We start from the raw sequence: 14,601 nt of genomic DNA, 5'->3' as shown, positions 1-14,601 counted from the left end.
ACGGATGTACAGTCTGAGCCAAAATCAATAATAAAGACTTTCATTTTCAAACAAGGTGAAGCACCTGCAGTTGATGTATAGACTTAGAGGTGATGTACAGACCCGGACCTCAAACGTCCATCAGAAAGACGGCGAACCTGACCTGCCGACAACACATGATGAATGCCTGGCAAGGCCAATGCTACACTCAGGCCATTCTGCTAATCGGATCACAGCCAAGGGAGAGCAGGAGTAAACAAATAGTCTGCAGCAGACATGGTTTCTGATGGTGTTCTGGATAAATGTTTACATCACCTTCATTGCGTAATTCCTGCAGGAAAACATTTCAAATTGAAAATATTGTGCATTAAAACGTTGGCTACGATGGATAAAGTGGTCGTTTAGAAAATAAATAAAAACATTTTCCCCTTTTTCTAATTCCAAAAACATTAAAAAGTACTTCTCCTTTATCAGACTGCCCTCCCCTGTGTACTGTATGAATCGTGAAGTTTATGGGAGCAGAAACAATCATGTCAGGGCTCTTCTGTTTAAGTCTCTTTGTCTCAGGGGAAGCTTTCTGCAGAGGAATTACATCCTGGATTGTTCTCCAGAATGAAGCTGTCACTGCCATTAAGGCTTAACCAGACTCAGATGTGAAGGCAGGGAAATGTTCAGTTGAACTTTGACCATGCAGCCCACCAGAAAATTGGTGCAATGAACAGAATCGACATGTTTACATCTCTGAAATAGAAGATGTCTGAATTCCATAATGTAAACATTTCTAATCAATACATTGTTTGCTGGCAGAAAGACTCTGACCATATGCTACTGTTATTCACTCGACCCAGAACATCAACGGTCTTTATTAACTGCAGCTGTTTGTCTCACTCGTGTAATGTGCTTTATTATAGATATGGAATATGTAGCATCTCTACATTCTAGAATGTATACATTGGGAGATAATTAAATATGAAATTATAAAAACTTGAATAAATAGAGAACGTAGATTTAAAATGATGATTCAATTTATTAGAAAGGAAATATGATTCAAACCACAAGGCTGATCACAGGCTTGTGGTTAGGAGAAGGGATTTATTGTATTATCCACCATTTATTGTGCTAAACTTATTATCCTGACAATAGTTTTTGATCATGTAGGGGATTTTATTTTCTCCACTGTTTGTTTAATTAATCAACTAATAATAGAATAGAATAGAACAGAATTCAACTAAATATCAATACATTAAAGGCATGATATAAATCAGTTTTTTTTGTGACTGTTGACCTAAAGGAGGATATTGGCACCAAATAGGAATGTTTTTCAAGAGCAGTTTTGTATTTGTGGTGCAATAATTGCTGTGACACACATGGACCTTACCAAGCTCCGCCCACAACCAGCCTAGAAAATCTCACATGGCTGCAAGTCTCACAAACAAAGCCTCTCTGCGCTTTGTTTCTAAGGAAACATGGACTGATAGAGCATTTCTGAGTTGATTGGAGCATCATTTCTGCTGGATTTTCACCAAATATCAGCTACAACAATGGAGAGAGGAACTGACAAGTTCATGTCATCTTTTTTGGATGCCATCAAGGTGTTAGAGCCACGAGATGCCTCCATCATTATGCACAATGAGGAAAACATAGCATCAATATAGCTGGTGCCTGTTGTTCTTGCAAGGCTGGTTAAGTCGGGAATTCATCGCTTCGTAGGTTATTTTTGAAATCAGTGGGTGATTCCTGTGGTTTGTTGGCAAATGTTTGAGTGTGCATCAGCCACTGTACTCGGTGCTAGCGTGGCTAACACGAGTAGCTGTTTACTCTAAAGCCTTTTCTGCTAAAATAGAATATATTCTGAGTGTCAGATACACATTGCATATTGATGTGTTTAGGTATGTAGCAGACAGGCTTCAATGTGTAGAATTAGTATCGGACCTGCCGTTATGCTGTACTTAGCTACCAGGTGTTCATGATGGATGTGTTTATTATTGATTCTCTTTTTTCAGACAGAGAAAGCAAATTAATAATACTTACACCAGCACACACTCCTTTGTTCTTGTTGATCCTACCAAAACACAAAATCTTGGCCAAGCTTCTGGTGCAAATATCTTAAACACTTGAAATAAGACAAAACTAACTTTTCAACAAAATATAGGAGCTTGTCAATAATTTCTTGATGAAAAAGTACTAGTTCTGTTTCACTTCCGATATAGAAAAAATTATTGCTGGTTGAACTAACTCTTAAAAAAATCCTATTTCTTAGTGAAAAGTTACTTGTAAGTTATTTAAAGTTTAATAACATATTAGGGCTGTTGTAAACGGATATTTTTGTAATCGAGTCATCATTGGAAATATATTCTTATTGGTTGAATCTAACCGTAAAACTTGGGAATGTTTTTTTTTTTAAATATTAACTCTATTGAACTGAATTTGCAAAACTTTTTTATTTACAGTTATAAAACTGTAAAAACTGAAGAGATTTATTTTTCAAATCTCTCAAGTCTAACATTTATTTTTTAATGTTATTAAATTTATCCTTATTCATACATTTTCTAATCTTTGGAGTATTCTATTTTCATTTATTTTCTATAACTCTATAAAAGCAAAATTCCAGTGGTTTAATCCATTATGCACGTTACGACAACCTGAAGTACTGCCAAAAAGTTTGTTTTTTGATTACCTCAATTAATCTTTATGACCTTCAATTTGAACAAAAAAAAACAAGAGAAATGCCAGTAAACATAGAATATAACAATTAAGACAACAAACCAATGCAACACTCCACGATGAGCTCTCCTGCTGCATGAACACTTTAAATAGTTGGAATTATGTATGTTGCTTGCTTTTTGCATGAGACATGCAATACAATGGCTGCTGACACAGCGTGACTTTCACTGATACTCCCTACGCAGCTCATTGGTGTGATGCTAAATTCCAGCTGGTGAAATAGTGTGGTCAAGGGTCTACAAGGTGAACAACAAACAGCAACAGCCACTGTCTTCAGAGTCTTCAGATGACTTTCATTGACACCTTTGCCTCAGAGATTCCAAAACTCAATGTTTTTATGGCCAATTGGCAACGCACCTGCAGCTCAGTGGACCAAACCACAATTAAACAGGAAAAAAGAAGACAATAAAAACAAAATCTAACAGAAAAACAACATTACAAACTCATCTACATAATGAAATAGTCTGAAAAATAAACCATGTAGTGGAAGATAACTCAAAAAGTTACTTTAAGGAAAAAACAAAGCAATCCTTTATAGAAAACCCTCTAATTGGGAGAACCCAGCAAGGTAATTAATGACATCATCCAGACATTCAAGCAGGAAACACTGGGCCGGCCCCTCCCATAGTTCTGCTGCAGATCGACAAGGGATAAACAATGATGAGTAAAAAGGAAACCAAATGCCATGAATATACTTTGAAACAAACGAATTCAACCAATAATCCAGAAGTAAACATTTGAACCTAAACATATAAATACAACATAACACAAACAAACCCGGGATAGTAAGTGAAGCAAAGTTGCAAAGTAATGTTTAAATGTATGCATTATGACCAACTAAAGAAGGCAAGTTAATCAGAAATAAGAATAAGGGACAAATGGTGAATACAAACTGCACCACTTTGTCACACAGCTAAGGACAAAACAGGAACCAAGTGTAGCCGCAATAAAAGACACTTTCTAAGAACCGGACTTGCTTTTGACTTGTTACATGTGTGAAGATTTACATTATTTTTACATGATTGTTTATTAAATAAAATAAAAAACCTTGCAACTTTAAATTGCTTTTGTAATCGCTTGTATTGAAACTATTTACATGCATTCAGATTGGTGAGGGGCGTCTGGAAAAACATCCTTTTCTCCTACTCAGACATGACATAGCCTCTTTCTTCTGCAGTTATGCCGATGGACTGCCTGATGTGCCATTTGAACAAAACTCTTTCCACAATAGATGGTCTCTCTCCAGTGTGGATGTGTTGATGTTGTGTCAGATCACTTTTTCTGGTGAATCTCTTCTCACATTTATCACAGCTGTATGGTCTCTCTCCAGTGTGGATGAGTTGATGTTGTGTCAGGTTGCTTTTTCTGGTGAATCTCTTCTCACATTTACCACAGCTGTATGGCCTCTCTCCAGTGTGGATGTGTTGATGTTGTGTCAGATCACTTTTTCTGGTGAATCTCTTCTCACATTTATCACAGCTATATGGTCTCTCTCCAGTGTGGATGAGTTGATGTTGTGTCAGGTTGCTTTTTCTGGTGAATCTCTTCTCACATTTATCACAGCTGTATGGCTCTCTCCAGTGTGGATGTGTTGATGGACTTTACTCACACACTCATCATGATGTTGTTCCAGTTGATCTGTGGGACCAAATTATTGGAGACAGTGAAGGAAATATAAAAAAAATGACATAATATAACACAAGACAGCGTGAAAGATTTGCCATAACATCTTGGCACGGGGGAAACAAAGCTCTTTCAAAACATACATTCTGCTTTTTACATAGAAAGCTAAAAGAACAACCCCAGTCTTGTTTTGGTTGAGAGAAATTTAGTCCAGATTTAGAAACTTTGAACATATTTGACGAGATCCAATGTGCAAATTTGCAATCATAGATGGATGGAATCATCTCCATAAACAAATGTTACATTTATGTATCTGAGATCTGTGTTAAATATTAGTATTTAAGGGCCCCAGAGGCCCCGCGGGGCCTGTTGAGCTGCTGACTTACTTTGGATAAACAGAAGTGCAAATAATTGATATTCATTTCAATTTTTTTTTGTTTGTTTTGTTTTTATTTTCCAAGACTATTGTGGGTTAAATAGCCTTTCATGGCTTTTTTCTGCAACATATTTTTACATTCTATTTTTACGTTTCTTCTCTACTTAAGATCTTTTAACACAAAAAACACAGAGGACCCGCCTCGGCGCCCGACCACCGGGCTTAGCAAGTTTTCTGGGGGAATCTGTGTTTGCACACTATAAAAGATAGACGTTTCCTTCAGACTTAAGCAGGAGATCAAAATACAACAATTTAACAAATAGCAATTAAATAGGTTATAACAGCAGATCAGTATGTAGAGATGGATGTAAAGAATTTCTAAAGGACACGTACATTTTTGAAAGTACAGAGAAACTGCATTGTGTGTATTTTCTGTAAGTAAACTTAAACTACCAGTTTACATCATCAGTGTGAACTCAAGTCAAAAGAGTCAAAAGGACTCACCTATAAAAGATGTCGCTGGTCTCTCCTCTTGTCTCCTCCTCAACGTCCTCCATTTGTGATCCTCCTCTGGTTGAAGCACAACAAAGCAACACAATCAGAGAGAGGATTGTCACAGAGGATTTAAAAACAGGTTTTGTTTTGAAAAGTCAACAATTTTGGTTTGACTGAAAAAGGAGAAAAAAACAAAATTCAAAACATAGAAGCAAAAGTGAAATTCAACATGCGCCCTGTAATGTGATTAATCAACTTTAATTGCACAGCTACATGATTACTAATATTTTTAAAGCATGATGGCATAAAACACAAAGCTACTCCCAGATATTTTCTGCTCTAAACTACAGAAAACAAACTCACCGTTCAGCAGTGACGGATGTCCAAAACGTTGTTTGTTTTGATTTGATCAGGCTGACTGATGCTTTTGGTTTCCTTGGCAACTAATCACAAGTACAATTTAAAAGATTTAAATTCTGAAAGTATTTTAGACACAAAAAAGGAATCGGAATTGGTTTTATTCCAGGTTCTATAAACTTGACTTTAGTTCCACTTTGCTCGACATTTTAAATATAAATGTATAAAAAGCAAGAATAAATAATTATTTTGTAAATATGTATAACCACAATGTTTTTATAGTGCATATTCAAATTCACTTAAAAAATAATTTATTAATCCAAAAGGGAAATTAAAGTACGTTGTAACCCATTAATTGAAATTCTTCCGAGTTTCTGTAGATGATGATGCCTGTTGGCAGGAAATATCTCCTGTAGCAGTCTGTATTACAGTGAATTTGAAGAACCCTCTGACTGAAGACACTGTCCAGGTATGTTTTTGATGACGGAATAGCATTAACACGATTTAAATCTCCTAAAAGTTCATTTAGCTTTAAACCAAATAACTAACACTGTGCTCTACACTGGCTTCCACGATCTCCATCATATCAGAATTGACCAAAAACAAAGTAGCATTTGATCTTCACAATAAAAAATATATTTATTTTTATATTTGAATCATTTCTCTATTCTGGTTGAGCTAGGCTCACATTTCTTGCACTACAACTGTGCATTAATCTGAATTAATTGCCAATTTTCAATTCAATGTTCAATGGGTTAAGGAGCAAAATATGTAAAAAAAGAAAAAAGAAAAGAAAATGTATTTTTCAGAAATACAATTTAACACAACATTAATCCAAATATATGAGAAGAATCCAACTACTTATCCACAGCTCTGTAAATCTTTGTTAAAAGATACATGCGGGTTAAACCAGATTAATGAGATAATGTCTGACTCAGGTACAATTTAATGAATGTGCAGAGCTTTGACCTCAGGATCTGCAACCTCTACCATCCCTAACAACTCTGGGTCCTTGAATTATATTTTAGAGCCTGCTTTAATTTTCTGTACAGGAAATTTGTCTCCAATTCATGCATACATTCATTCAAGTTCATCTGTGACCTTCATTGTTTGCAGGGATTTAGTTTAATAACCTCTTCATTATTATTTTTTGTACTGCAGGGATTTGTTGTTTGAATTTTAACATGCAGAGGTTAAAAGATAAACACAAGTTTAAAGATTAATTACAAAAAAAGGAAAATGTTGTATTAGAGTGTTTAGAAATCAGATTATTTAGCTGCACATTTGATTATGTTGTATTCACACCAGTCCTGTTTAGTCCGTTTTAATCAAACTCCAGTTTATTTCTCTAGAACGCCAGCTTGTTTGGGAGTTGAATCTAAAAAAACGAATCCTCAGGAGCGTTGCTAGCATTAACGGCTAGTAGGAAATGTCCAAATTAGTAATGAATACTAAATCATACAACCCCTAAGATCGGACCCGGATTCATTTTTGTTCACATTAGTGAAGCAGAAAGTTGTGGTTTTCTTCAGAGGTTTAAGTTGATTCCCTTGGAGCAGCGCCTCCACAGGTGAGGAGGGGAACAGCTGTTTCTGTGAGTTTGGATCGTTTTACTTTATGCAGTGTGAATGTGAACCCAAACCAGATGTTGCAAGTTTAGTACCAGACTATCAGGTGTGAAAACACCTGTAAACAGCACAAAGCAGACCCAGCTGTTCAGTTACTGAAGCTCCTCTTCAAAATAACTAATTATCGACTCTAACTTGTGAAAAAAAAAATACTTGAGACTTGTTTTTATTAATCGGATGAGTCGTCAAAGACTCGTTTCACTAAAGAGACAACCTTCTCAGTCCAAAGATTTTTTATTGATTTAATTCAGTATTTTAGCGCCATGCAACAGAAACGTTATGAAAACAATTTTATGTAGAAATGAGGTCTCTGGATCAACTGTCGCAGATGAAAAACAAGATTTACGCCATTCTTGAATTGTTGTCTGGGGTTGTAAGAGTCTGAAGGCCAACGCTGTTTTGTGTCTCCATGTTTGTTGCAGCTTCATCCGTCGTCCTGAGCACCTGGAGAGACGGAAAATTTGTTAAAATGATGAAAACTGTGTTCCGACATGATCCGTTCTGTTGTGGGCTTGAATCCCTGCGGAGACAATAAAATATCTTTTTATGTTCTGTAAGTCATTTACAGTTTTGTGCATTTTGGGAAGCGACTCAGACAATCAGAAGCGGTTCAGCGGCGTCCTACGGAGCAGAAAATGGCACCTTGAGGACGTTTCTCTCTAATTGCAAACGCTTTTTGCCAGCAGGTAGGTTAAGTGCTGCCAGCTGCATTTAACTACCAGCGGTGGCGGCGAATAGCTTCTTGAGGATGTTTCACACTTTTACGTGAATTACATATTTTGTGTTAAAGTGCTTCTAAAATCCAGAGACAGACATTTGTGATGTGAAAACATCATTTGAGGAGAAATATTTCTGAATGATGTGTTCCTAAAAGTAGGTTCATTCCATTTGTCACACACAAATTGATCAATATTTATAATAGCGGCTTCTCTGAAACTTGGAATATTATGTTTGGCCAGTAAAAACAAATTTTAATGGCAAAATGTGGACCTGCTGATGCAGTTAGTACATGGTTTTTCTTCTTTTGTGTGAATTTCTGCATCAATGCAGTGTGTGAGGATTTCAAGCCCAGCTTGGTTTAGCTTCTCTGCTTTGGTTCTGGTCTCTCTCTTCTTCTTCTATGGTTTTCACAGGTTAATGTGCAACTATGGTCATGAAACCTGTTATTTACACTTATTTTCTCCATAACTAGCAAAAAAGGTCCCTCTTGTTTCTTTCTTACTTTCTCTGAATATCTTTGGAACGACATTCCCTGGATTGTGTAGCTTATAATAAAACAAAGTATGTCTTATTGCTCTTGCATTATGCCTTTGGGTTTTATCACCTGAAAGAGATGAGGAGAAAATTGATGTTGGTGTGCACTAGCTCTTGGGTAAAATGCTTTATTTTTTATACAATTCAAACTATCTGATGAACCCACTTTGTTCCTCATCTTTGCTTAGGGAGCAAAATTGTAACATTTGATACATTTTCTGCTCCACTATGTCAACAGAACCAAACCATTTGGAAAAACATGTTCCCTTCCTCGCTGTGGGGGCGCTGCCCCCCAAGAACCAAAGGAAAGGACAAATCTCTGAAGAAGAAGATCTTGACTGCAACTTCCTTTTTCACAAAATCAAAAATGGAGTGGCGTCAGATTAAAACACGAGTCATTTCTCCTGTTAGCGCTGTGCCATCACCATTGTTTTGGTTGCATTTACCCAGAATTCCTTGCACAGTAGTCCACGTCCTGCTTTTGAAACGGTCTCCGGTCTCCTTCCTGTTTACATATGGATTTGAACTGAACCAGAGTTCACTGGAACCGAACTGAGACGGAGGTTTCTAGGTGAACTAGAAGCTAGCCTCCACATCTCTCCAAACGAACTTTATTTCACTTTATTAAAAAATGAACTAGATTACACCCTAGAAGTTGCCAACTTTTCAGATCTCTCCAGCAACAATCTCCATCCATTTGGTTCTTCAGACTGGAATTGGCTAAAATGGTTGTGCTCACATAATATGTCTTTGTAAAGTATTGAGCGAATGTATTTAAGGTGAGTCGTTTCCCGGAAGCCTCCATAATGCAGCCTAACGCGTTCAGCCTCTCATCCCAGTTCAGAAGCGCCGACTCTCTCATATCAATCTGACCTCGGTGTAATAGAGTTTCCGTCGGCCTCTCTGTGGACCAGCCGTTTCTCCCAACAAATCTCTTTAGCTGCATGTTTCCACGCAGTCCCCTCACTGCGGGTCAGAGGTCAACGATGAAACTGTGAGTAAAACACGTTCCTCTCCTCCCTGGACTTTGGTCGTTCTCTGTCGTATCTCGGCGCACCGCGGAGTCGCCGACCTCCGTCTGCCTCATGCTGGGGTGAGTAACCAGGGCGTCCCGCTCTGATGTTTTACTTAGGCGATGCTTCACCTCCACAGCTTCCAGCAATGAAGGAGCTGCTGAACCAAAACCTGCAGGGAAACCATCAAGTCTGTAGGGAGAGAAAATCTGATCTGAAACACAAACTTTCTTTTATTATTCAGCCTTTTTTGAAGAAGTTTTAGTCTCCTGTGAAAACCAAATATCTAGAATTTAGTGACCTCCAGTGGTAAAGCTGCAGATTGCATAAAAGTTGCTTTTGATTTGTGTTTTCAATTATTCTGTAAAATTGCTATATTTTTTTACAGTCTGCTACTGAAAGATGATTTTAAATTATATTCAAAATGCTTTACAGGAGTACAACTGTATGAAGGATTCAAAATAAAACATAAAAATACTCAAAAAGTGAAGATTTAGACATTAAAAGCGATTTTAAACAGGTAAAGTTTAAAATGAGCCAAAATGAAGTTTATGTTTAATATGGGACCTGCTGCCATAGCGACAGTAAAGTTTTAAAAAATGGGCAGATCATGTCGTTGTATGTCAAACTTGGTTAATTTTTATCTCAAATGAAATTCAGAATTATAAATAATAGCTGGGTTTAATCTGAAACATAACTCCTGTCCAATGCAAAGCATTTCCACTTCTGTCATTCCTTCTGTTTTTGTGTTTCACGTAATTAGTTAATTGCAGCGTAAATCCAAAATTCTTCTTTTGTAATTATGTTTTTATGTGTTGAATGGGGAAAATGTATCCAAACCAACTTGTTCCTGGGTGAAAAATGGCTTTTTATGCCACATTTTCTGCACAACTGGCATCAATGTGCTGTGATAACTGGGAATTATCTTTTTATATCGTTGTGAAGTTTTTTTTACCTTCTGTTCTTCACAGAATTGTTTTAATTTTGCCTTATTGGTTAGTTTTCAACGTTAACAGTCTACTCAAAGTCATGAAATTTTTACTGTCATTTTTTATTTTCTGGATTCATTTGGATCATTGATCTGGTCAGAAACAGACTGTTATTTTATGCTAGAGAGTAAATTTCTGCAGCGTTAAAGCAATCTTTAAGCTCTGACAGTGCACGTCCAAAAATGGCTATTTTTATATCGTAGCCATTTTACTACATAAAATGTAAAATGGCAATAGGAGTTAAATCTAATCTCCCAGGAAAAAGTTTTAATGAAGAAAAAAATAGTGAGAGAGAAGGAGTTTTAAGAATGATTTCTGTGAAGTTTCTTTTCTTATTAAATCCTTCCTGTCATTTTCTCTCCTTTGTATTGTTGACTGATGAACTCTGACCTTAACAGACATCTTAGAAATCAGTTTTATTATGTGTCTAGTTTAGTTTTTCTCCATTTTTCCATTCAAACCAAATTATTTTTGACCCAAGCAATGTGTAAATATGAGAACTAATCCAACAAATACAAAGATAAAGAACTGAACATAAAAAAGTAAATAAATAAATGTTCAAAGCGCTTTATGTAAAGAAAAAATGAAAAATGAATGAGCCCCATGCAGCTCTGCACTGTCCTCTAGTTGATTGAATCATTTAATATTAAAGATGAGGAGAAAATCACCTCCAGCTTTTGTTTTTTATTGATTGGAGCAAAGTTGATGTCAAAGGATTTGAAACATTAATTATGTATTTCACGGCAGCGTGCGAAGACTCGGGGCATTCTGCAGAGTTATAAAATAATTTAATGCTTCAGAGACGCAAAAAGAAAACATTAAAAATTAAGTTTCACACCTTTCCTCATATCATTTATTGCCAGATATTCATAATTTGTTTTTGCTTACATACTTGCTGACTCTTCTAGTTTGCAACTGAGAAGGATAATTTAAAAAACTCTAAAAATATGTCTTCAGTTTTCATTGCACGTGCGAAATATTAACACATTTTCTACACCTCTAAAAACCATTTTCAGTAACTAATTATAATTGTACATTAAATATCTATTAATTTGTGCAACTTGTGAATTATTTCATGAATGTAATCATCATCATCATCATCATCATCCAATACAAATATAAATGGATTCTTTAATGTTGTATCCCCTTAAAAAGCAAATTTAAGAGATTAAAGCTTTTTTATCTTCATATATGTGCAAATTAAATTTTGAACATGTCAAAAATTTGCTTTCAGACTGATTGTTCTTTTTTAATTTGTTTTGTTTTGTCGTAAGGTTTCCACCAGAGAACTTTCTACTTTGGGCTACAGCGGGTTGTCCTCTTTAAAGTTGAAAACATCACTTGATAATAATAATAATAATAATGTGTTATTGACAGATTGGAAGATTGACACCTGAACGCAAACAATACATTTTTAAGAAATGCAAACATTTTAAAAAGATTTAAATAAATAAGCAGTGTTTAGCCTGGTGGCCCACCAGGCTTATAAAAGAGAGATTGTGCAGATTTGAATAGAAAATTGTTAATTTCCAGGAAAATAATGAACAACATGTAACTTTGATGAGATTTGATTTCTGTATTTGTTTTATAAGCCTGGTCGGCCACCAGGCTTTACTTTTGCCCCCGCCAGGCTTAGCATTGCTTATTTAAAAGTATTTAAAATGTTTGGGTTTTTAAAGACTTTATAGTTGGTGTTCAGGTATTAATCTTCCAATAACACCAAATTATCAAGTGATATTGTCAAATTTAAACATGTTTTTAACTTAAAAACACGACGAGCTGCTGGATCAATGACTGCTTTAGCGCCAACTTAGCAAGTTGTCAAAGAAGTAGATAAATGCATTTCACAAAATAATGCAAAATACACGACTTTGACTATTTCTAGCATTTGCATCAACCCAGCCAATGTTATGCGAACAAAACGTAAACAGCTGTCCAGGGACCAGGAAGGTTAAGCCTCTTATGTTTTAATAAGCTCATAATTAAAAGAGGCTGTAAATACTTTGCAGCATGGCAGCGTGTCGTTTGTTAAATGTGTCACCAAATCTCCTCTATAATTCTCAGAGAAAATCCAATCTGCCAGTTGAGGGCAGCTCAGGATTTGGGAGTGAAATCGGTGTTTGTGTCGCTGCGGGTTTCACGCTTTGTTTTAACGCTCTGACGCTTCGTTCGCTTTTAGAAACGATAAATTAATTTTTGTGTTCATCCGGGCGCGACGATGCTCCGATAATCGACCGTTTCTCCTCGTTAGGTCAGTCGGTTCGGCTGCAGTAAAGGTCAGCAGGATTAAAGGTTGTTGGTTCAATTCCACGTCTGCCATAAATAATTGTAATTCAAATGTAATTAGATGCGTTTGCCTTGGAAGAATTTAAATTTGCGCTACAAAAAATACATTATTTCTTTCTACCGTGCCTCCTATCCTCCTTTCCTTCCGAGTCTCCTATCTCCATTCTTTCCTTCATTTTTGCATCCTTCCTTCCTTCCCTCATGTTTATTCTTGTGTTTTTGTTTTCCCCACATTCTGTCCTTCCTCCCTAGCATCCTTTCTTTTTTCATTCCTTATTTGTATCCTTTCCATTCTCAGCTCTCGTTCGTTTCTTGTTTTTCTCATCCCTTGTCTCCTTGTTTCATTCCCTCCTCTCTTCCAGTCTTGCATAATTTTCTAATTCCTTCTTTCTCTCCTTTCCTCTTTCCTTGTATCCTATCTCCTTTTTTTATTTCCCTTGTTCCTTCCTTGTCTTCTTTCTTTCTTTTCATCATTGTGTTCTGTCCTTTTTTCCTTCCTTGCCACATTTCCTTTGCCTCTTTTGTTTCCTCCTCATTTCCTTCACCCCTTGTATCCTTCCCTCGTTCCGTTTCTTTTTCTATTCCTCCTTGTTTTCAATATTTAATTCATTCTGTAAATATGTTAATATTAAACATGTAAAATGTATTTCACTGCAGATTAACGATTTCCTCTGATTGTTTTTCTTCCCTCGTAATAAACCTCCTTCGGTTTCTTCTCTGGGGATCCGAGTTAGCAGGAATAAAATACATCCTCCCCATTAAACATGTGATGTTAAAACTCTCAGCTTTCCTGGCAGTAAATGTGTCCTTGTAAACACTTACAGCATCCATTTTATTGGAGCAATCATCATTAATACATTTTAACATCACACTGCAGCAGATTACGTTGTGGAGCTGCAGTCGTAGTTGTTGGACATTAATAATGAAAGTCGGCTCTGGATGTGGCTGATCCTCCGCTCCACGTTTCCCACAAAGCATCTGAGCTCAAATTGGCCTCCGCAGCTTCTTGTGCGTTCAGATTAGCCTGAGTCCTTCCAGGTTCACAGGAAGTGAAATTAGGGTCACTGAGCTGCTGTAAGGTCAGAAGAGTGGATGAAGAACGGCTCTCACTGCCCAACACTTCCCCTCTGTTAACTGTGTTGTTCTGTTATCAATAATTTAGTTATCGATAATAATTTAGTTATCGATAATTTAGTTATTGTTTTAGGAGTCTTTGACTCCTAAAACAATAAAACAATTACATTTTATAAAATGTAAGCGAGTTGCTTGTGTTTATATTTCTAAACAGAACCACTTAAAGTTAATATTTGTCCCATTTCTCTGTTATCTTTGTTTCTCTACCATCTGGCTCCAATTAAAGATGTCCATTATCGCCCTCTGCTGGATGGAGGCCAAACTGCAACTCTAAAAGAAGTTGACGTTTTTATTTTATTGATTGGAATCACAGATACATTTATTCGGCTACTTTTTATTTTTACTTGAGTAACAATATGTTGAAGTACTGCTGCTCTCCAGTGAATGTTTTGGATTAGAAATAATTTGAATTTAATCCTAATTCCATTAACATTTTGAGTTTTCAGGTGATGTTGTGAAGAAACTCGGCGGAGCGATGCAGGCGGAGAAATATGAGCCCCCAGCTTCCTGGCCCATCGGGTAAGAGAAACATTTCCCCGCAGTCTCGCGATTACTTTGCCGACCTTCCCCTCCCTGTTGCTGTTTGTCATGACCGCGTTAAAGTATTGCCCTGCAGCTGCGCGCCGGAATGCATCACACGGCGATTTTGTCAGGTCAGGAAATATGAGCCTGGCGCTTCGCAGCGTCAGCAGCACCTTAAACCGACGCCGCCGTGGCACAGCGAACAACGGCAGCTTGGTCCA

The 14,601-nt window shown here is 36.7% G+C and overlaps 1 protein-coding gene across 1 annotated transcript in view; it reads left to right on the top strand.

Moving 5' to 3' along the window:
• LOC129353827 (uncharacterized) overlaps positions 1–14,601 on the top strand; it is a 58,880-nt gene that overhangs the window by 35,626 nt on the left and 8,653 nt on the right. Inside the window, exon 4 of the mRNA XM_055023284.1 lies at positions 14,305–14,377. Coding sequence (XP_054879259.1) covers positions 14,334–14,377 — 44 coding nt within the window. The 5' untranslated portion in view covers positions 14,305–14,333. The remainder of the gene's footprint in view (positions 1–14,304; positions 14,378–14,601) is intronic.

This window comes from Poeciliopsis prolifica, unplaced genomic scaffold, assembly GCF_027474105.1.
Source record: "Poeciliopsis prolifica strain line A6 unplaced genomic scaffold, Auburn_PproV2 SCAFFOLD097, whole genome shotgun sequence".
Taxonomy (NCBI): Eukaryota; Metazoa; Chordata; class Actinopteri; order Cyprinodontiformes; family Poeciliidae; genus Poeciliopsis; species Poeciliopsis prolifica.
This window is presented reverse-complemented; position numbering and strand designations above follow the sequence as displayed.